The 23579-nt window shown below is 38.9% G+C and overlaps 2 protein-coding genes across 3 annotated transcripts in view; one reads left to right on the top strand and one right to left on the bottom strand.

Moving 5' to 3' along the window:
- Window positions 1-23579, bottom strand: part of LOC136027618 (esterase FE4-like) — a 191316-nt gene that overhangs the window by 74196 nt on the left and 93541 nt on the right. The gene's annotated exons all lie outside the window — the stretch shown is intronic.
- The window catches only part of LOC136027616 (proline dehydrogenase 1, mitochondrial-like), a gene marked incomplete at its 3' end in the record, with an annotated part of 64871 nt that overhangs the window by 11775 nt on the left and 29517 nt on the right, over window positions 1-23579 (top strand). Inside the window, 1 exon segment of the mRNA XM_065705033.1 lies at window positions 11957-12165. Coding sequence (XP_065561105.1) covers window positions 11957-12165 — 209 coding nt within the window.

The following is a 23579-nucleotide window of genomic DNA, read 5'->3' on the forward strand; positions in this document are numbered from 1 at the left end:
TTTTTTTTTTGCATTTCTGTAAGATTTTGTCTGGTTTTTCCTGCAAAATCATGCATCATAACTGGGCAATGGCACTGAATCAGTTAAATCCTAAGTCTAAGTAAAATTGATCTTATTCCTGCTCTGTAATATATATTTACTGTCAAGAAAACTTCTTGGAATTAGCTCAGATATAAAATCATTTAAATATATGAATTTCCTTCACTTAGGCCGCTAAATTTTAGTTTCTGAACTAAAATACTATCTAAAAGATAAAAATACCATTCACTGCCCCTTTCAACACTTCCCCAGTATAGGCTACTAAGTGATATCATTGCAATATATATCCCCTCCCCTTCCCCTACTGCCGGCTATAACTCTAGGGTAAAGGGTAAGGTACTAACTAATATAATTTTTACTTTAGTGTGAGGTAATAGACCTTTTTCTGGGCAGGTTCCAGTTGGTATAGCCCTATTTTATTGGTACTTCATATGCCAAGAGCATCTTTTTGGTTATTTTTTAAATTATTTGCTAACAACAAACTTTTCTGTCTTGCTTCAGATTTCAATGACCTTATTTTATAATGTAATAGCTGTTCCAAACATGAAATCCATTTATTGTTAAAATTCATAGTACAGTCTGTAAGTTTGTGCATATGATTTATTTATATTTATTTTAACTTGAATTTCAGTTGACTTTTAATATGCAAATGCTCAGGACCATTCTGCCCATCAGTGGTACCAAGCACAATTAATCTTGATGCTCCACTGGAAAGTCTTACTACTAGAAAATCTTGTTTCACAGTAATTGAAAATTTCAAGAAAGATTTTGGATGAATCCCATGAAAAATTACCATCCTTGCACAAAATGGGCATTCAAAATACAGTATTTGCGCTATGCTGCTCAAATGCAGAATTTTTTCTGTGAAGATCTCTTCAATGTCATTTGATAGAAAAAATTCATACTAATAGTAGGAGAAAAAATTGGTACAAAAATGGTTTCTTCACCATCCGGACCGGAAAAAAAATGCTTAACAACATATCCAAAATCTAAATCTATAGCTCGATGCGAAATTGTTTTTTTTAATGTTTTTTTTATTTATTTTCTCAAAAACCGGGAAAAAAAATTAAAAACGTAAACTGTAATGTTTTACACATCTTTTTAGATCAGCTTTTGGCTCTGAATTCATTTCTGATACTCATTTCGTTACCTGACCAAAAGAAAAATATTTATCAGCAAAAAAAAAAAAAGGGGGAAAAAAACTGTGTCTTTGAGGAAAAAAACTCTTACCAGCGTTGTAGTCTATTTGGCTATGTAAACGAAAGGCTTAGAAAAAAAAAGACTAAACAACAATAAACAGGAATGACGAAACACCTCAGCGCCAAACACCATGAGACAAGGTAGGTTCTAACTTAATGTGTTCAGAGAAAAGCTTTTATCTTATTTTTCAAATATATAAAAATTGCACATCATCAAAATATAGGAAATAGATTTTTCATCATCACAATTAACTGTTATTCTTCTTCACTAAGTTCTTCTTCTTGAAACTTCGAATTGTTGCACGAGCTTCCCTTACAGGTACGGCAGGCTGTAGTACACTCAAGTCCGTTTTTCTTACAGGTACACTTTTCACTATCACAGCCGTCAATACGACACGAGCATTTGATAATTTTCAGCAGCTGAAACGGAGTGGCAGGGAGATCTGTTTTTATTGGCGCAAAAACTTCGTTATCCTGCAGTTTCCATCCCAGGCGTAAAGGGTCTACTGGGTTACCGAGCCAGATTTGAACTTGGCAGTAGACACGTAGCGAGTGGTACTTCGCTGCTGCCTGAGTCGATGGCAGTTCTTGTGGATGCACGAAAGTGGTGGCAGTGCTCACTTTTCTGTGAAAGATTAGCTTTCTGGCAGTGTCCAGGTTCAAAACATCAGGGCAACCGTACAGTATCAACAATGCTCGTTCTCCTGATGCCACAATATCGTCAAGCGATGCGAGCTTGTCGCCAAATATAGCAAGCGCTGTCCCTGAAACTCTTGTTGGAAAGTAGCAGCTGAACGGCTTTGCCCTTTCCTATTCCGTAAAGGTGAGAGGTTGTGTCACAACCCAGCACGGCATGACAGAACGGTATCAGATTGCTGACATCTGTTCCTAGCTTCTGCTTCATCTCACTAATATTCCAAGATGAACTAGTACCGCCAAACTTAGCTTCAGGTGAGAAATATAAACGCCCGGAACGCGAATCTGATCGACTGATCAGAAGAACCAAGAAGTCAGTATCATCAGCAACCACGATTGTGTCTGTAAGACTAGCAGCTTCTACGGCTTTTTCTACAATCAGAACGTCGGCGTCTCCTTCCGAGTGGAAAATTCGGAAACCAACGGCTTCCAAATGGTTGCCGAGCAGCTTCAGGAAACGTCCTTTGTTTGTCTTACATGAAAGAAACTCTTCTTTCTTCATGCAGAGGGTCATCTCTTCGGTGAAAAAGACTTGACTGCCAACCATCCTTGCTCGACGTAAATGGGTAGCATCTTTGATTGCTGGACCACCTTCATATCCGTCAAACACAACGATCGCACTAGGGTACCTTGCTTGTATGTAATGGACGTATGAAGCAAAGCTGACCTTGAAGGTTGACCCTACCTTCCATGGAACTCGATGTAGAAGAGAACCACCATCCAAGACGATGTTACACGCAGAAGCAGGTCTTGAGGGTGACTGAGTCTCAATCCCGCAAGCCAGAAAGATCGCTTTTGCAAGCTCTGGCTTATTTGCATTTCTCATAAGGCCATCGCTTTCGAAAAGAGAAGGAGGAATCGTACAAAGTTCGTACTTGAAGTATTCTTCTCGGAGGTCAGTTCGTTGGGCTACTATTATAAACCGCTGGAAAAGGAGTGCCGGATCTATGTGCGCTACCACAGAGGACCCCGCCTTTTTGGCATTCATTAGGGTCACTTGGTCTTTTTGCTTGAAGACTTGCTCCTTCAAGGTTTTTCCCGTCATCTTACTTAGAATCAACTTTCCAGCCACATCGGCCTCGTCAACATTAACATCTTGGTAAGAAGTTATGCCGTTGGCAATGTTTCTAAGCTGATTGTCACCTCTGAACGGAGAAGATTCTCCGAAGTATCCGACGAGCTTCTGGGTATCGTCGAAGTCACGCTCCTTTCTACTGGAACTCATGTCGCGGTGCTGCTCACTTGTCGAGTAACCAATTTTTGTCAAATTTTGCATCAAGAGGTTGATCTCCAGGCATGCTGGTCTTGACAGAATCCAAATGGCTCTCTGCTGTTCTGTCATCCCACCTCCAGTTGTAAGACCGCCCGATGTTTTCAGACTTCTCATATACTCCTGCTCGATGACAAGATCTGCCGAGAGCCCAGCCCAGTGTCGCTCTGATCTTCTAATGTTGTGACCTCCCTGTTCAAATGCTTCGAAGATTGGTGGGTGACTAGTTTGAAGCTTAGCCATATCTTGCTGGTATATCCAGACCGACTTGACATAGAGGTTATGTCCAGATGCTGCTAGAAACGGAAGCATCTCTACTGCAGATTGTAGGTGCAAATCCCACAGGCCTAGTCTCTCGGCACGTATGAACTTAAGCAGTATCCCAACCATGTCAAGATACTGAAACCAGAGCTTCGCAGTTCTCTGAGTCAGCAGGTCTTGGCGTCTCTGCTTGAGAAAGTTTTCAAGTTGCTTGAGCTGGGGATCATGACTGAGATCTTCGGGTGGGAGGTATCCATCCAGTACGTTAGCGAAGACAGTAGACATGTCTAGAGACGTCAACGTCGCTTGCTCTTCTTCGAGGAGATGAGCATATATGGCCGAGCTCACGAGAATGTGAGCTCGAACAGCTCTAGAAATCGCTTTTCCAGAAAGAATGTGCGGCACTGCACCAGTCGTGTATACCAGTTCCAGAACCTCTTTCAGACCAGAACCTTCCATGAGGTGTCCTATGCATCCGACGAAACTCATCATCAAATGAAAACCGCCTAACTTGAGAACAATACTACTCAGCTCATTCGTCGTGTCGGACTTGAGGATCTTCATAGACTTCCACCAGAGCGGCTGGTCAAATGTGAGAACGGGTGTGAATCCGTAGGTTCTGCCTTGCGAAGCTTTAAAGCGCAAGGTTGAGTACAGGCAGGATTCGTTGCTAGACGGGAGGTCAATCATGGGCAAAACAAGACGCTTGCCTTGCTGCGAAGGTTTCCCGTTTCATGATGTATTTGGTTATAGAAAACTGACTGCGTGAATCCATTCCAGCTCGGCCTTGGGACATTCAGGAACCCGGTAGCTAACCAGAGCTGATCGAGTGAGGCATACGGGTCGTTGACTTTTTGCCAGGGATCTTCTCATATTGCACCTTTGAAAGCACTGTCAGCTTCCTTTTTGGGCTACTTCATCTAATGAAACTTCAACTCTCGGAATGGGCGATCGGCTGTTAATGAGAGGAGGCGTGACTGTTGCTAGCAGAGCCATCCCATGGAAAGTGTTTCTTCCGTCCATCGTGCAAACATCGTGATCTGCATTATCAGCTACATGCTGCACAGCATGTGCGGAGGTAACTCCTGCAAGGCTAGATTCATCATGGACTGATGCACAGCGTTTAAATTTCTGGACTTCAGCATAGGAGGAGCAGAATCCATGGCTGTGTAAAGTGTCAATAAGAAATCTAGACTTGAAATGGTGATCCAGTTGCACTGCTAAGCCTAGTTGCAGTGGACAAATGAGGGCACGCGGGCGAGCTGCTTGAACGATGGAATTGCCATCGGCAAGCACTTTGAAGGAAATATCGGTTCCAACGAATATTTCATCTAAGAACACCATTAGGCTATCAGGTAGAGAGCCTTCCAGCTGTTCTCCAGAAGAAATCTGCTTTGCGGTCATATATGATTCCTTCTGTGCTGGCAGTCCTTTGATACCACTTTTGATAATCTTTGCTGCTGCTCTAATAAGCTTGATTTTCTCACTCTCTTCGTTATCGGTTTTGTCCAAGTAATAAAAATTCTGGAGTATCGCTGATGCTTTTTCTTTTAAATCTCACCACGTCAGCCTTATCGTCAATAGTTGCAAATACTAGCTGGTCACTGAAATATTCCAGAAGCTTGCTCTTCAAGTACTTGTTACAGTACGGTTCAAGGTCTGTCCCATTCAAAAGCTCTCCCATTTTAACAACAAGTTCACTGACTGTACACTGTTCTTCGTCATTTTCTTCGAAAAAAGTAGCCAGCTTCAAAAACGCCTGATATCTTTCATCGTGACCTGGCCTCCCCCTTTTTGGACGTTTTTTATCTGGCTCAGTATCTTCGAGTATTCCAAAAAGTTCTTGCGTCGCAAATCTGGCTGGAAGGCTCTTATTTAATCGAAACATAGAAGAACAGGCTGCCTGATAAATGGCGTCAACTGCGTGCAGGTCTGACACTGCACATATTCGGCGGAAAACGTTATTTGACCAATCATCATCACGGCTTTTGCACACTGCCTTTATACTCTCTTCAAAGTCTTTAGTCCGAACCTTGTACCACTCGTGTCCTTTTCTGTGGGTAGTTTGGAGATTTATTCTCGTAGTGCAGAAAAAGCAACACTCTTGGAAGTTGAAACTTGGAGTCTGTGATCGGAGTACCACTTTTTCTGCTTCCGTCTTTTCTTGCAAGATTCGTCGTCTCTCATTCTCAATTTTCGACAGGTATATTTTGTTTGTGAAAGTCTTTCTGCAAGCAACATGGACTTGGTTCCTTGCCTCGACAGAGATGCTGGTACCTCTCGTTTTGCTAGCTTCATTGATCGCCGTAGCTCCTTTTTCTGCCAGTACCGACGATTCTGAGGTGTCTATTGAACGTTCACAAAGGGGACATAAAACTGCGGTCTCAGCCATCTAAAAAAGAGAACTGGGAATAAGTGAGCTGTTGGTGAATGTTACAACGAAAACCCTCATTCTGAACTGAAAAATTCGTGCTCCTCTTCGAAAAATACCCCGTGATCGTGTGTCGCTTGATTTTTTTTTTTTTTTTTTTTTTACTTCATACAAAAATAAAAACAAAACATAAAAAAGAATTAAATGATTAAACGTGATGTTTCTGTCTAATAAAAGAGCACAAAAACAATCGTTTCTTAAAAGGGAAACCATCAATAAACTACTTTTCTTTTCACGGTTCCTCATTCTCGGATTCTGGAAGTATCTAAAAAATAGGCGCAAAAAACGTGAAAAAAAGGGAATTTCGCAACGGGATGGAGATTTAGATTTTTGATATGTTGTACAGCTCTCTTTTCTGAACACAGTGGTGCAAAAATAATTTCTGTAAAAATTTTTCCTGGTTTGACCATTTTTTTTTCCGTATCTTTCCCCTACTATAAGTTATGTCACAGTTTGCTTGCAGCATAGAAAATCTCGTTTCTCTGAAACATAAGCATCATTAATGCCTATATTGAGTTAAAATTAAGAAAAATAAATTTTGTACTGTTTGTAAGTTAATCAATAAACAATCAAGAGAGATAAAACTCTACAAAAAGAAAACTTCAAACGAGACGTAAGTTAATCGGCTTTGGATTTGCTAATGCCTGGCCTGTGATGTGGAATAAAACTGTTCAATTGTGAATTTCATGTTGAGCAATATCAATGTGGCCACTTTATGAATTTTACTGTACGCAGTAAAAATTTCATTGGAAAATTCTTACTTTTATTATACCCTACTTGCTGAAAATTTTTGTACAAGACAAATTTGTGTTGTCCAGCTTAAATCTCAGCTGGCTTGTGAAAAACAAAGCTATTTGCTACTATGAAAATTGTAAAAATAAATAAAAATAATAATAATTAGAAGCAAAACATTCTGTAATTACCAAAAAATCATCTGCCAGTTTTGACTAAAGCCAATGTAAGAAAAGCTATTCACCCAATGAATAAGGAAGAAAAAAGTTTTCAGAGCACAGGATTGCTAGGTTTCAAATTGGCTGGTTTATTTGACATGCATGGTTTTCAGTTGACTGATTCATTTGGCGTTTCATGTTTTTTTTTATTATGGTTAGCTACTTGTGCACCACCTTACATGCAAAGGTTTGCTGATTTGGTTTTTTTTTTTTTTGTATCTTCAAATTTCGATATATTGACTATTTTTTAAACTGTTTGTGAGAAATAAGAACAAAAACAATTGCAAACCAGGAAAGTCAGCAAGGTTTTGTATATAGCCTAGGACTATGCATATAGCCTATAGCGTAGAAGGGGATTGGAAAACAGAAAATGTAAAACAATCAAGATGCAGTAATTAGATGATAACATAAAAAAGTATGCAGGGTCGAGGAGAGGAGGTAAGTTCTTGGAAGACTTGAAGAAAGATTTTCAAAGAACAGTTGGATGTCCAAAAAAAGTAGCCTGTTACTTTCCCATAAAGGTGGGATCAGCATGCACCTATAGGATGTTAGGACAGTTTGATTCTTGTAGATTACATTGTTTGAAGCCCCTATAAATATTTTAAATGAAAAAGTGGGCTTGTGGCATCTTATTTTAGCTCAATTGAAGCAAGAATTTTGATTCAATCGTGGATATGTAGAATTTGAGTTACAAAGTGGATATGTGGCTCTTCCAATGCCACTCAAACCCCTGTTGCCCACTTTAATTTTTCTTAGAGAAAGAAGTAAAGATTGTTTGCAGGAGGGGGAGGATTTTTCTACAAAAATATCATGATTTTTTTCTTAATATTTCGAAATTTGATGTCTTATGGGGAAGGGGAGGGTCTGAAAAACCCCTTATTCTCCCTTTGAGCATGCTGGAATTTTTCAATAATGTGGATTTCTTTATAACCTTCTGGGAAGTGGGGAGGCCTCATTATCCTTTAATATGCAAGTATATTCTTTTAGGGTTTGTATAAAAATGAGCCATCTAAAAAATTCTTATATTTGAATTGATTTGAAGATGGACTTTTTACTCCTCTGTTATGTTTTTTATTTTAGCTGATGAAGTTGGGCAAAGCAGTTTTGGGAAAATGAGCCATCTAAAAAATTATTATATTTGAATTGATTTGAAGATGGACTTTTTACTCCTCTGTTATGTTTTTTTATTTTAGCTGATGAAGTTGGGCAAAGCAGTTTTGGGAAAATGAGCCATCTAAAAAATTATTATATTTGAATTGATTTGAAGATAGACTTTTTAATCCTCTGTTATGTTTTTTATTTTAGCTGATGAAGTTGGGCAAAGCAGTTTTGGGAAAGTGAGCCATCTAAGAAATTATTATTTTTGAATTGATTTGAAGATAGGCTTTTTAATCCTCTGTTATGTTTTTTATTTTAGCTGATGAAGTTGGGTAAAGCAGTTTTGGGAAAGTGAGCCATCTAAAAAATTATTATAATTGAATTGATTTGAAGATAGACTTTTTACTCCTCTGTTATGTTTTTTATTTTAGCTGATGAAGTTGGGCAAAGCAGTTTTGTGAAAGTGAGACATCTAAAATATTATTATAATTGAATTGATTTGAAGATAGACTTTTTACTCCTTTGTTATGTTTTTTATTTTAGCTGATGAAGTTGGGCAAAGCAGTTTTGGGAAAATGAGCCATCTAAAAAATTCTTATATTTGAATTGATTTGAAGATGGACTTTTTACTCCTCTGTTATGTTTTTATGGCACTTGGTATTAACCAAGTGACATATAGCAGTCGCCAATTCTGTCGGTCTGTAGGTCTGTCGGTCCCGGTTTTGCTACTTTAGGCACTTCCAGGTAAGCTAGGACGATGAAATTTGGCAAGCGTATCAGGGACCGGACCATATTAAATTAGAAATAGTCTTTTTCCCAATTTGACAATCTGGGGGGGGGGGGGAGTGGGGGCCCGGTTAATTCGCAAAAAATAGAAAAAATGAAGTATTTTTAAGTTATCAGCGGGTGATTGGATCTTAATGAAATTTGATGTTTGGAATGATATTGTGTCTCAAAGCTCTTATTTTAAATCCCGACTTGATCTGATGACATTGGGGGGAGTTGGAGGGGGAAAACCTAAAGTCCCGGTTTTTCTACTTTAGGCACTTCCAGGTAAGCTAGGACGATGAAATTTGGCAAGCGTATCAGGGACCGGACCAGATTAAATTAGAAATAGTCGTTTTCCCGATTTGACCATCTGGGGGGGGGAGTGGGGGCCGGTTAATTCGGAAAAAATAGAAAAAATGAAGTATTTTTAACTTATGAGCGGGTGATTTGATCTTAATGAAATTTGATGTTTGGAATGATATTGTGTCTCAGAGCTCTTATTTTAAATCCCGACTGGGTCTGATGACATTGGGGGGAGTTGGAGGGGGGGAACCTAAAATATTGGAAAAAGCTTATAGTGGAGGGATCGGGATGAAACCTGATGGGAAAAATAAGCGCAAGTCCCAGATACATGATTGACATAATCGCAACTGATTTTCTCTCTTTGGGGTAGTTGGGGGGGGAGTAATTCTTAAAAATTAGAAAAATTAGGTATTTTCAACTTACGAACGGGTTATCGGATCTCAATGAAATTTGATGTTTAGAAGGATATCGTGTCTTAGAGCTCTTATTTTAAATCCCGACCGGATCTGGTGATGGGGGCGGGGAGTTGGGAGGGGGAAACCTAAAACTTGGAAAACACTTAGAGTGGAGGGATCGGGATGAAACATGGTGGGAAATATAAACACAAGTCCTAGATAGATGATTGACATAAACGGAACGGATCCGCTCTCTTTTGGGTAGTTGGGGGGGGGTATTTCTGAAAATAAAAAGAGGTATTTTTAACTTACGAACGGGTGATCAGATCTCAATGAAATTTGATATTTAGAAGGATGTCGTGGCTCAGAGCTCTTATTTTAAACCCGACCGGATCTGGTGACATTGGGGGGGGGAGTTGGGAGGGAGAAACCTAAAAATTGGAAATCACTTAGAGTGGAGGGATCGGGATTAAACATGGTGGAAAAAAAAACACGAGTCCTAGATACATGATTGACATAACCAGAACGGATCCGCTCTCTTTGGGGTAGTTGGGGGGGGGGGTTAATTCTGAAAAATTAGAAAAAATGAGGTATTTTTAACTTACGAACGGGTGATTGGATCTCCATGAAATTTGATTTTTAGAAGGATATCGTGTCTCAAAGCTCTTATTTTAAATCCTGACCGAATCTGGCGACATTGGGGGAATATTTACATAATTGGAACGGATCCGCTCAATTGCGGGGGGGGGGTAATTCTGAAAAATAAGAAAAATGACATATTTTTAACTTACGAAGGAGTAATCGGATCTTCATGAAACTTCATATTTAGAAGGACCTCGTAACTCCGATATCTTATTTTAAATCTCAACCGGATCAAGTGTAATTGGGGGGGGGGGGCAGTTGGGGGGACCGGAAATCTTAGAAAATACTTAAAGCGGTGAGATCAGGATGAAATTGGATGGGAAGAGTAGAAACCTGTCTAAGATACGTGACTGACATAACTGGACCGGATCTGCTCTCTTTGGTGGAATTGGGGGGGGGGGTAATATTGAAAATTGAGGTATTTGTAACTTACGAAAGGGTGACCAGATCTTAATGAAATTTGATATTTAGAAGGATCTTGTGCTTTAAAGTTCTAATTTCAAATTCCGACCAGATCCTTTGACATTCGGGTGAGTTGGAGGGGGGAACCGGAATTCTTGGAAAACATGAAAATTGGAGTATTTATATCTTACGAATAGATGATTGGATCGTAATGAAATTTGATTTTTAGAAGGAATTCATGTCTCAGAGCTCTTATTTCAAATCCCGACCAGATCTTTTGACATTGTGGGGATTTGGAGGGGGAAATCTTGGAAAAACACTTGGAGTGTAGGAATCGGGATGAAGCTTGGTGGATAGAATAAACAAATGTCCTTGATACGTGATTGACAGAATCGTACTGGATTCGCTCTCTTTGGGGGAGTTGGGGGGAGGGGTTCAGTGATTTGGCGAGTTCGGTGCTTCTGGACGTGATAGGGCGATGAAAATTGGTTGGCGTGTCAGGGAGCTGCACAATTTGACTTGATAAAGTCGTTTTCCCAGATTCGACCATCTGGGGGGCAAAAGGGAGAGGAAAAATTAGAAAAAATTAGGTATTTAAAACTTACGAGTGGGTGATCGGATCTTAATGAATTTTGATATTTAGAAGGACTTTGTGACTCAGAGCTCTTATTTTAAATCTTGACCGGCATTAAGCCTCTTATTTTCCTTTTTAAATCAATCTATTGATTCATAGAATTTTGTTAGAGCTCATACCATATGATCTCTTGGCTCTTAGCTCTTCTCGCCTCGTCACAAGTGCCATATGAGCTCTTAGCTCTTGTTTATTTTAGCTGATGAAGTTGGGCAAAGCAGTTTTGGGAAAATGAGCCATCTAAAAAATTATTATTTTTGAATTGATTTGAAGATATACTTTTTAATCCTCTGTTATGTTTTTCATTTTAGCTGATGAAGTTGGGTAAAGCAGTTTTGGGAAAGTGAGCTATCTAAAAAATTATTATAATTGAATTGATTTGAAGATAGACTTTTTACTCCTCTGTTATGTTTTTTATTTTAGCTGATGAAGTTGGGCAAAGCAGTTTTGGGAAAGTGAGACATCTAAAATATTATTATAATTGAATTGATTTGAAGATAGACTTTTTACTCCTCTGTTATGTTTTTTATTTTAGCTTATGAAGTTGGGCAAAGCAGTTTTGGGAAAGTGAGCCATCTAAAAAATTATTATATTTGAATTGATTTGAAGATGGACTTTGTACTCCTCTGTTATGTTTTTTATTTTAGCTGATGAAGTTGGGCAAAGCAGTTTTGGGAAAGTGAGCCATCTAAAAAATTATTATATTTGAATTGATTTGAAGATAGACTTTTTACTCCTCTGTTATGTTTTTTATTTTAGCTTATGAAGTTGGGCAAAGCAGTTTTGGGAAAGTGAGCCATCTAAAAAATTATTATATTTGAATTGATTTGAAGATGGACTTTTTACTCCTCTGTTATGTTTTTTATTTTAGCTGATGAAGTTGGGCAAAGCAGTTTTGGGAAAGAAGCTATTTGAGAAGTTAATGAGAGCCACTTTTTATGGTCAATTTGTTGCTGGAAAGGATAAAGCAGAAATCAAGCCAGTTGTTGACACAAATTACAGGTTTGGTGTTAAATCAATTCTGGATTATTCAGCAGAAGAAGACATGTCAGAAGAGGAAGCGAAGGCCAAAGAAATGGCGTAAGTTATTTTATATCCATATGGCATTTGGGGTATGGATGGGCATGAGCTAAGCAGGCCTTGTACCTTTTTTTGACAACAGTTGACATTATTTTTGCTACTGTCTCAAGACACAAAGATTGACTTATTAAATTTTGTTTCTTGGGCTTCATTTAAATAGACAGCTATTCAACAATAAGTTCAAACTGTAAAACGCAATTACAACATCATATTATTCCCCTGCAAGGTTCTGTAGTTGGGAATTTGGAGAAAAAAAAGAAACAATGAACAGCTGCCTTCCCTGATCATTCACCAAAACTTTCCAACCTGGCCACTAAACAGGGGCATTTAAAATGATAATCCAGAATAATCTTTTTTCTACACCTTTTCAAATGAAAACAGGTAACTCTTTTTATTGATTCAGGCAGCCTCAGGGGCAGCTGGGATCAAAGTAGGCTATAGTCAAACAATTTTTGGTAACGAACTGTAAGTAAGGAGTGGCCCAGCTCAATAGTAACCAAAACTCTAAAAAATGGAATTTGATACTAATGGATATATCAAAAGAATTGGCTTATTATGCTAATTTCAAATTTGTAAGCTATTAATTACCTTACCTTAATTACCTTAATTTGCACTTCGGAGCAAATTAAGATCTGTAGATCTGTTGAATGCTCCTGAGTTGAATCGGTGATGTCTCATAGCAGGTATGAGCAGGACGGAATGTCCCACTCATACTTCCAGTCTTTCGTGGCCCACTCTTTGTCCAGTGCCTTCTTGAATGCTTCGGGGGTGGGGGCTGAGACTGTTGCTTCGCACAGTTCATTCCAGGGCTTGACGACTCTGTTGGTGAAGAAACTTTTTCTGGCCCTGGTTCTGACTGACTGCTTGAACAGCTTCTTTGAGTGTCCTCTGGTGCACTGTGGGGGGCCTGGGTGGATGGGCAGGATCTTGGCATATGATGAGTTCAGCAGTTTGCGGGTCATCATCATGTCGCTACGGTTGCGCCTGTACACGAGGGTAGGGAGGTTGAGAGCCCGTAAACGATCTTGATAAGGTTTGTCTCCAAGGTTTGTGATGGCCTTGGTTGCTCTCCTCTGGACTCCCTCAATTAGCCTGACATCTCCTTTGTATGTTGGAAAGGCAGCGCACATGCCAAAGTCCAAAACAGGTCTGACTAGTGCCTTGTAAAGTTTCAGGAAAACTAGTGGGGATCTGCTGGTAACTGTTCTTTTGATCAGACCTAAGTTTGTGTTGGCCTGGGACACGCTCTTGATAGTGTTGGCATGGAACTTGAGAAGGCTGTCAACGATGACCCCAAGGTCGCGTTCCTCTGTGCTGGTCTTGATGGGTGAATCGGAGTTGGAGGCATGTTCATGCATATGGTATTGGGCGCATGGGTTTGAGGATCCAAAGTGTAGCGTGCTGCACTTGCTTATATTGAACGATAAGAGCCATTTGTCTGCCCACAGCTGGATTTTCTGGACATCTGTTTGCAGGGATTTTACATTCACTGCTCCAAATAGCTTTGAGTCGTCAGCATAGAGAGACAAGTTGTTTTCCACCTCGCTGAATATATCGTTGATGTAGATGTTGAACAGTGTAGGACCAAGAACAGTTCCCTGCGGTACTCCACTGATGACATCACAGGGCTCGGAAAAGACCTTTTCACCTCCAGCACCAAATAGCCTGACTCTCTGGGTTCGTCCTGACAGGAAGTCCATAAGCCAATCAACCAGGTTGGGGTGTAACTGGGCAGCAGTAAGCTTTTCTCTTAGCCTTTTGTGTGGGACTTTATCAAAGGCCTTAGCAAAGTCTAGTAAAACTAGGTCCACTGGCAATCCTTTGTCAAGCAAATCTGTAATGATGTCATATGTTTCCAGTAAGTTTGTTTCAACTGACTTTCCTGGTTGAAACCCATGCTGATTAGGGGATAGGATATTGTTGACTTTCAGATGTTCCAGTATTGCATCATTGACCACTCTTTCAAGGATTTTTGCGACTACTGATGTGAGACTTATAGGTCTGTAGTTTTCTGCTTTAAGTCTGCTGCCTTTTTTGAATATTGGGGTCACAAAAGCAGTTTTCCAATCAGATGGGACAGATTTGGCATTAATAGACTTTTGGAATAGGTCAGACAGTGGTCCTGCGATGATGGTTGCCAGTTCCTTCAGCAGTCTTGGGTGTAAGTGATCTGGTCCAGCCGATTTATTTGTGTCAAGATTTTGAAGCCGTTTGAGGATGTTGGAGGGGTCGATGCTGACTTGCTCCATCGTTGTGGGGGCTTCATAGCCCGGGCAGTTTGGCAGGGGGCCTTCCGGTTCACAATTGAAAACTGAAGCAAAGTGCCTATTTAGTTCGTTTGCTACATCAGTTATGTTGGTTACGGTAGTGCCACAGGGTTTCACCAGTCTGGAGATAGTTCGACGGGAGTGGTTCTTGCTAGAGACATAATTCCAGAATTTTTTAGGATTTGTCTTACTTTCTTTGGCAAGATTGGACTCCAGATTTTCGTAGAGTTTTCTGGTGAGGTTTCTCAGCTTGTTTCGTGCCTTGGTGAATTTTGTGTGTTGCTGCAGGTCTCCTGACTGCCTGAACTTTTTCCATGACCTCTTTTTCCTGTTTATTTCTCTTTTGATGTCTTTTGTCATGTAGGGGAGGGATCTAGGTTTTGGTTTGAAACTGGTCTTTGTGTGGGCATCCTGAGCTTTCAGCAAAACACCCTTGAATTTGGTCCATTGTTCGTCAACTGTGCCACTTAGTACATTCGGCCAGTCTGTAGTGGATAATTCATTTCGAATAGCAATGTAGTCGACAAACACTTTTTTGACTAGCTTGTTCTTAAGTACCTTCACTTTCAGCATGAGCTCTATAGTTAGGTGATCGCTTTTACCAAGGGGTGGTGAGTAATCAATACTTTGAACTAAGCTTTTGTCATTCAAGATAACCAGGTCAAGTGTTGTTGGGTGCTGAAACAATCTGTATCTAGTTGGTTGGTCAACTATCTGGTGTAGGGACAATTCACTGAGGCAATTTAGGAAAGGCTGTTGCTTGTCTTGTTCGGTTGGAGTGGCACCACATCCAAAACCGTTTATCCAGTTTATAGATGGAAGGTTGAAATCGCCGGCAATAAGCAGATGTCCTTTGAGGTTCGAATTTAGTGTGCATATTATTTCTGCTATTGCTTGTTCGGTTACAACTTGGGATGGGGCTGAGGGACTTCTGTAGATGCATCCGATTCTGACTGTCTCTGACTCATGGCTCCCTGGCACACATAGATCAAAGCAAACTGCCTCAACAAAGGGGCAAAGGAGAGGAACATCAATTATCTTTGTATTGTATCCTGCTTTAGCGAGGGCTAGTGTTCCTCTTTTGCAACCTTGGGACGACAGATTTGAGAGAACTTGGTAACCTGGGATTTTCACATGGGAATCGTGAAGTTTGTTACTACTGTTTTTAGGGCAGACTTCAGTCAGTAAGATCACATCGAACTTTTTTGAGTCAATTAGGGTTTTTAGTTCATCAATTTTGTTGGGCAACTGGTCAACATTAGTAACACATACACTAAAGTCAGAACTTACGGTTGCTGGTTCTGGTTGGCTTCTGTCCAGTATGGTTTGTCTGTTGTTATTTTCACCAGAGTCACTTTCTTCCTCAACAGAAACAAAGCTCAAGTCTTCTTCTTCTTCCTGGGAAGCCTCCGCAGTTACAAACGAGTCTGACGATTTATCACTAATAGTGTCACTAAGGGTTACATCAACATTTTTATTTTTACCAGAAAAAGCAGAACTATTTACACTATACACTGATGGTGGGGTGAAAATTGGAATCACACCACCATTGCTTCCGGGTTTAAGTTTAGTCTTACCCACCAAAGGCTACAAACCAGAGAGAATTTGCCTGATTTTTGAAAAAAATTTAAACACCGTCTACAAGTCATGGAATATTAATGCAAATCACACCATCAGATTCAGGGTATGAGAGAACCCTACTGTAGGGGTTTCAAGCTCCTATCTGCAAAAATATGGAGTTTGGTATTTTTTTGCCAGAAGAAAGATCACAGATGCACGTTTTTTTTGTTTTTTTATTTTATTTTATTTGTTTCCAGGAGTAATCATATCAACCTAGTGGTCCTAGAATATTGGGATAGGACTTATTCGAATGGAAATGAAAAGTTCTAGTGCCCTTTTTAAGTGACCAAAATGATTGAAGGGTAACAAGGTCCCCTCCCACTTTTTTCTCAAAATCGTCTGATCAAAATCCCAACATAGCCATCTTGTTCAGCATAGTTGAAAGGTTGAATAACTATGCCTTTGGAGATAGTATGACCTCCCTCCCCACAGCCCCCAGGGAACGGTCTTTAAGTTACAAAGTTTGTCCACTGTATACACATGATAGTTGTTATTAGGAAGTATGCATACATTTTTATGGGGTGAGGGATTTCTGCTGGTGGGATTTTTCATGGGGATAATTTTCCATGGGGAGCCAAGTTTACAGTGGGTAAATTTTTTAGAAGAAATTTTACACTGAGGGAATTTTCCAGAATTCCTGTACGAAATTTGTCTCATGTCTTGCTTTCTCTTTGGTGACTCAATATTACACGTAGAGATGTTAGGGATAATTGCCTGGGGTAAGTTTTCACCAGGATTGAATTGCTGATCAGAAATTAGATAAAAAACAAATTTTTTAAACTGTAAGTAAGGAGCAACATAAAAACTGAAAACTAACAGAAATCATTACGTAAATGAGGGGCGTTGCTCCTCCTCAACGCCTCGCTCTTTATACTAAAGCTTGAATTCTGTCCCAATTCTTTACAAACGACCACCTGAAACACTATGTTCATTTAATTAGAACAATAAGAAGTTTTTTTTTAAGTACTAAATAACTAGTTTAAAAAGCGAGGTGTTGAAAAGGAGCTACCTCCCTCATATAAGGGATAACGATAAGGGAATGAATTTTTGGAAATAATAAGTTGATACTTCCAGGTGTCTTAAATAGTACGTCGCCTCAGTTGATTTGTAGAGTAGCAAGGTATCTGGAAATTTTTTTAAATTTCCAAAAAAATAAATAAATCTCAAAAATAAATAAATAAAAAATAAATAAATCTCAGTATAAAGTAAATGTAATGTTTTATTTATCTCTGTTTCCGAGTGTTAAGCGTTATTTACAATGACTTTTTTTTTTCAAGTATTAAGTAAATGCAGTGTTTCATTTAAGCGTTTTATGATGATCGCTGATCAAAGTTTATGTTATTTGTGTCTTTCGTTTATTGTACTGTGTTCATGGCTATATATTTGGCTTTAAAATAAACTTATCTATCTGTCTATCTATATGAATATTTTCTGTTCGTTTTAACTTTTAATGTTGCTCCATACTTTCATTTGAAAAACTTGTTTTTTTTTAATTAATCCAACTATTCAGGTGAATGGAATCCAAAGATTACTAGGATTACAAAGATCATAAAGTTAAGAATGGCAACCCCTGTGTTAACACGTGTTCTTTTTTATTGTGGGAAATACTGATTTTTATAAGGATTACAAAACAGATTTGGAGAATTTCAGTGACATTCCGTCTAAAGTAGATCAGTGACTAAATTGACAGTTGTACCTTCTATAGTTCCATTTTTATTGGACTCACAAACTCATATTATCTGAAATAAATGTTCGAAATTAATATGGCAGCGAACAGTGTTGCCAAAGCACAACGCTAGTTCTAGGGCAGATGTCATCCGAGAGTGTCGTCATAATAGCGTCCAAACAAATAGTAGCCAAATGGGCAGAGCATCTAAACGAGCTCGTCAGTCACCGAAAAAAGGCGTCGATAAATCTGCAGCATGTGATGACAATTTAGCCGATGATAGTTACGCGCCACTCTGTGACGGCTGTGAAATGTGGTTGTGCGTAGAGTGCATGGACATGTCGAAATCAGAATACGAACTTGTCACGAAAATGAGTCGTTGCCTGAGGTCGACATGGTACTGCCCCGTTTGCAAACAAAAATATATCTCGAAATTAGATGCGGAAATTGTGGATACATGCTCAAAAGACGAATTAAAAGTCGCAGTTATGCAGGAAATTTCAAAATTGAAGGAAAGTCTATGTGAAGAGCCCTAGTCCTTCCTCTGACCTCAATTCACGAGATATTATCAGCCAAAGATCCAATGTTAATCTCATTAAATTAATTTTATCTCCATTTCGTACAAGATTAAATACAGTGCTATATTACAGGCTGAAATCAGGTGCCCTACTTCTAAATAGCTTGTTATTTAATTGGAAGCTACATCATTCCCCTTTATGCCGAGTCTGCTTTTCAGCAGATGAAACAATCCAGCATGTATTATTTGATTGCCAGGCTCAGAGTGAGGAGACTATTGCTCTAAAGCGTTTCTGCTCCTTGGCCAAGATTCCAAATACTTATATAGCTATCCTGGATTCTAACCTGTCCTGGGATATTGATCGTAAGATATTTAAGGCATCAATTGATATCTTAAAGAAGAGAAATGTTGTTTAGTAACATTTAAAGTTTGAAGAAGTCAATTTTAAAAGGATGTAATTTATCTATAGTTTTTTATTGTGCAGAAGAGAGCGGGAATGAGTAGAAAGAGCCGTATTGGTACCGGCCGGCCTAGTGGCCTTAAACTGCTGGGGACAGGTAGCTCAGGTACCCGCACTTCCCACAATCAATAACAGTGTATTATTGTACATAATTGTATGTATTCATTGTTTGCTGACTGGAGGAAAATAGTGCTTCCAGTGGCTAGTTTTTCTGAAGAAGAAGTCAAAGAGAAGAAAGGACTTGTTGTTAGTCCATATACCTCCCTACAATTTTTGGAACTGGAACTGAAGATCCCTTGAGCACCCAAGTAAAGGCCTCTTTATATTCTACTCAAGCAGTGCAACGTGAGCTCTCTGATATAATACAAAAACAAAAAAGCTTATATTGTTCGCATTAGAAGAAAAAGGGAATGCAAGTCAAAAACTCCAAATGAGGCTGATTTACAGTTCATTAATAATGAAATGATGCAGAGCTGTTCAGTTACATGTTCTTTTTCAGTGCGGTTGGGTCGTAAGTAGGCTAACAGAAATATACCAGTTAAGTTAATATTTAAGTCCCCAATAGACCGTGATTCAGCCGTCTTCTTTTTTACCGACATAGAAGCTGAGCTTAAGGTGAAGATTCCATATTTTTGGATTGCGCATGACAGGAGTGATGCTGAGCTGGCGATGAAAAAGAAGTATGATGCTTTGAAACAACAACTGAAGGAAAAGATTGATGTTGGTTGGAGGATTGACTCGCAGGAGTGAGTCAGAATTAGTTCAAGGACAGCGGCCTTTTCGTCCCCAAGGTGAATTTAAAATGTCGTAGTGATCCACATTTGGTGCTTTACACTTACGCAGATGTCTCTCCCCCAAATAGGTAGAGTTTAGTGAGTTAGTTAATGAACAGAAACCACACGTAGTCGCTATCACGGAAGTTTTACCGAAACATTTCAGTGATTGATCTATTTTTGCTCAGCAGTTACCACGTTATAGTTTAGTGTTTAACAAATCAGCTAAAATGGGGATCTGGGTTTACATTCAAGAATCTATAAAGTTTTCTGTAAATAATTGATCCATTAGTAGATTCAGTGTCAGAACGCGTTTGGATTGATATGAAGCTACCTTCTCAAAGTAGTTATATGTGTATTCTCGCGTGCCTTTCTCGTCTTGCAAAATATTGTTCCAAATTACTTATTTTGGGTGACTTTAATTTACCGTGCATGGATCGGTGTGTCCATGGTACAAGTCATCCAAGTCTGTCTTATGAAAAGCAGGTTTTATGGCACTTGGTATTTACCAAGTGACATATAGCGATGGTAAATTCTGTTGGTCTGTCCTGGTTTTGCTGGTTTGTGCACTTCCAGATAAGCTAGGACGATGAAATTTGGCAGGCGTATCAGGGACCAGACCAGATTAAATTAGAAATAGTCGTTTCCCAGATTCGACCATCTGGGGAGGGAGTGGGGGGACGATTAATTCGGAAAAATTAGAAAAGATGAGGTATTTTTAACTTACAAACAGGTGATCAGATCTTAATGAAATTTGATATTTAGAAGGATCTTGTGCCTCTGAGCTCTCATTTTAAATCCCTTCCAGATCTAGTGACACTGGGGGAAGTTGGAGGGGGAAACCGGAAATCTTGGAAAACGTGAAAATTGAGGTATCTTTATCTTACGAATGGGTGGTCGGATCTTAATGAAACTTGATATATAGAAAGATTGTATGTCTCAGATGCTCCATTTTCAATTCGAATCGAATTTGGGGACATAGGGGGGTTGGAGGTGGGAAACATAAATCTTGGAAACCGGAAATCTTGGAAAACGCTTAGAGTGGAGGGATCGGATTGAAACTTGATGGGAAGAATAACCTAAAATTCTAGATACGTGATTGACATAATTGGAACGGATCCGCTCTCTGGGGGAGTTGGGGGGTCCAATGCATTGACGAGTTCGGTGCCCCTGGACGTGCTAAAACGATTAAAATTGGTTAGCGTGTAAGGGTCCTGCACAAATTGACTTGATAACAGTCGTTTACCCGATTCGACCATCTGGGGGCTGGAGGGAGAGGAAAAATTGAAAAAATGAGGTATTTTTAACTTACGAATGGGTGATCGGATCTTAATGAAATTTTATGTTTAGAAAGACCTCGTGTCTCAGAGCTCTTATTTGAAATCCCAACCGTATGCGTTGATATTTGGGGAGTTGGAGGGGGGAAACGGGAAATCTTGATAAATGCTTAGAGTGGAGAGATCGGGATGAAACTTGGTGGGAAGAATAAGCACAAGTCCTAGATACGTGATTGATATAACCGGACTGAATTCGCTCTCTTTGGGGGAGTTGGGGGAGGGGGTGTTAATTCGGAAAAATTGGGGTATTTTTAACTTAAGAACGGGTGACTGGATCTTAATAAAATTGGATATTTAGAAGGAACTCATGTCTCAGAGCTCTTATGTGTGAATTTGCAAAAATTTCTACGCGAAATTTCTTTTTATGTCTTGCTTTTTCTTCACCAATTCAATTTTACGCGTGGAGATGTTAAAGGTAATTGTCCGGGGTAAATTTTCCCCAGGATTGAATTGTCCCGAGGATATTTCTGTGAGGAGGGGGATCTGTCTGTGGAGGTGGAGCCAGATATCCTTGTGTCATTTAAAAAATGATCAGAAATTAAATAAATAAAAAACAAGTTTTTTTTCAACTGAAAGTAAGGACGACATTAAAATTTAAAACGAACAGAAATTATTTCGTGTATGAGGGGGGTTGCTCCCTCCTCATCACCTTCCTCTTTACGGTGAAGTTTAAATTTTGTTCAAATTTTTTAAAAATGAGTAGAATTAAATTTTTTTAAAGTGCCAAAAAGCTGTAACGTGAAGAGCGAGGTGTTGAGGAGGGGTTAACCCCCCTCATATACGTAATAATTTCTCTTTGTTTTAAGTTTTAATGTTGCTCCCTATTTTCAGTTGAAAAAACTTGTTGTTTTTTATTTAATGAAGCTTAGAGATAAACATTTTTCTAAAGGCACTGGAAAAAGTATTGTTAATTAAAGTAAAGGTGTATAAAAATGAAATAAGTAAGTAATTACAAAAAAAGTAATACACAAAACAATAGCCTACTTACAAAAACTAAGATATAAACTCCCAGCATTCAGTTCTGTTGAGCAATGCCGAAGCGTTGAACGGAGATTTTTAAAAATATCGCCAGTTTTGAACTTGGTTATCAAACACCAAAATATTCAATGCCTTTAGATTCAGTATTTGTAAAAAAATAACACATTATCAAAGTAAAACATTAGAACTAAAATTAAGATAAACAAATAAAAAGTTTAATTCAATATTTTTAATTTAATTTTGAATACAAAAAAACAATATATTTGACACCTTTAGGCTTCATAACTGTAAAAAATTAAATTTTTTTCAAAGTGACAACTATATAAATACAATCACTCCTGAAAAAAAAATATGATAATAAAACACAAAAAACATATTCGTTCAGGGGTTAAAACAGAAATTCCCAGTATTCCGTTAAGGGAAACATTTCTGATTTTCGTGGGCTCATATATCAGCTCATGGGTGCTCTTGCAATGCAAAAATTGACAGCATATTTTTACCGAAATTACCCCTACTAATTACTAATAAGCAAATAAATATTTAGAATCACCATAAAAAGCTGATTCTTTGATTTTATGTTATCAATAGTTTGGCTCTTAAACTTTCGTTATTGACAAGGATCTTTATTTACTTACCATTCATTACTATGAAGAATTTGATTATTTTTTTCGGTACGCCGCTCAAATCATATAGAAAAACAATTTTCTGGAAAACTAGAAAGGGGTCACTAAGTCACAAATTAGAACATATATTTTCCCTTATTATGGGTCAAAATCTATTGCCAGACAGCCAACAATGGGGCAACACACATTTTTTCCATGGTTTTTCCCTATTCTGCTCTCTTTCCTTTGATTTCCTTCTTATTACTTTATAGTCCCAAGTTTACAGGGGGGGGCATGTCCCCCCTCCAGCACCCATGAATAAATTCTGGACAATTTTCGGGCCCCTTGAATGAGAAAAAGAATTAAGCCCTTTTTCGGGTCGCACTTTCGAGTGAACCAAATTTTTGTTTCAGTTGTGTCTTGAACATTGGGTTCCCTATACCTCAAGGACTTCTTGAACATTGCATGAATCCCTATACCCCAAGGACTTCTTCGTTTCAGTTGTTTCTTGAACAATTGGGCTCCCTATACCCCAAGGACTTCTAGAACATTACATGAATCCCTATACCCCAAGGACTTCTTCGTTTCAGTTGTTTCTTGAACGTTGGGTTCCCTATACCCCAAGAACCTCTTGAACATTGCGTGAATCCTTATACCCCAAGGAGTTCTTCGTTTCAGTTGTTTCTTGAACATTGGGTTCCCTATACCCCAAGGACTTCTTGAACATTGCATGAATCCCTATACTCCAAGGACTTCTTCGTTTCAGTGGTTTCTTGAACATTGGGTTCCCTATACCCTAAGGACTTAAGGATGTGAGTTTTCATCCAATGGGAAAAATGACACTTTTTGATGCAATGCCTTCGAACTGAAATGCTTCAGACAACCAACATTTTATTTCTACTTTTGTTTCTGCATTGGGATTTAAGTTTTAAGCCAATGGGAAAAAAAGTTTTTTCGCCCTGCTTTGAGTCGAATTTTTTGGACCCTGTGTCCCAAATAATGTTTAGCTCCTCTTGTCTCGATTAAATTCCTCTTGGCTTTGGGACTTACAGGGGCAAATTTCTAACTGACCAGGAACAAAAATTTTATGGCCCAGTTCATTGCCTCCCAACCCCCTCCCCCCTCCCCTAGAAAGGTGTGATCCTCTTGGCCGGGAGAACGATCTCTGAATTTCTCAAGCAAAACAAACGCCTA

This window comes from Artemia franciscana, chromosome 5 (assembly GCF_032884065.1).
Source record: "Artemia franciscana chromosome 5, ASM3288406v1, whole genome shotgun sequence".
In the NCBI taxonomy this organism is placed as follows: domain Eukaryota; kingdom Metazoa; phylum Arthropoda; class Branchiopoda; order Anostraca; family Artemiidae; genus Artemia; species Artemia franciscana.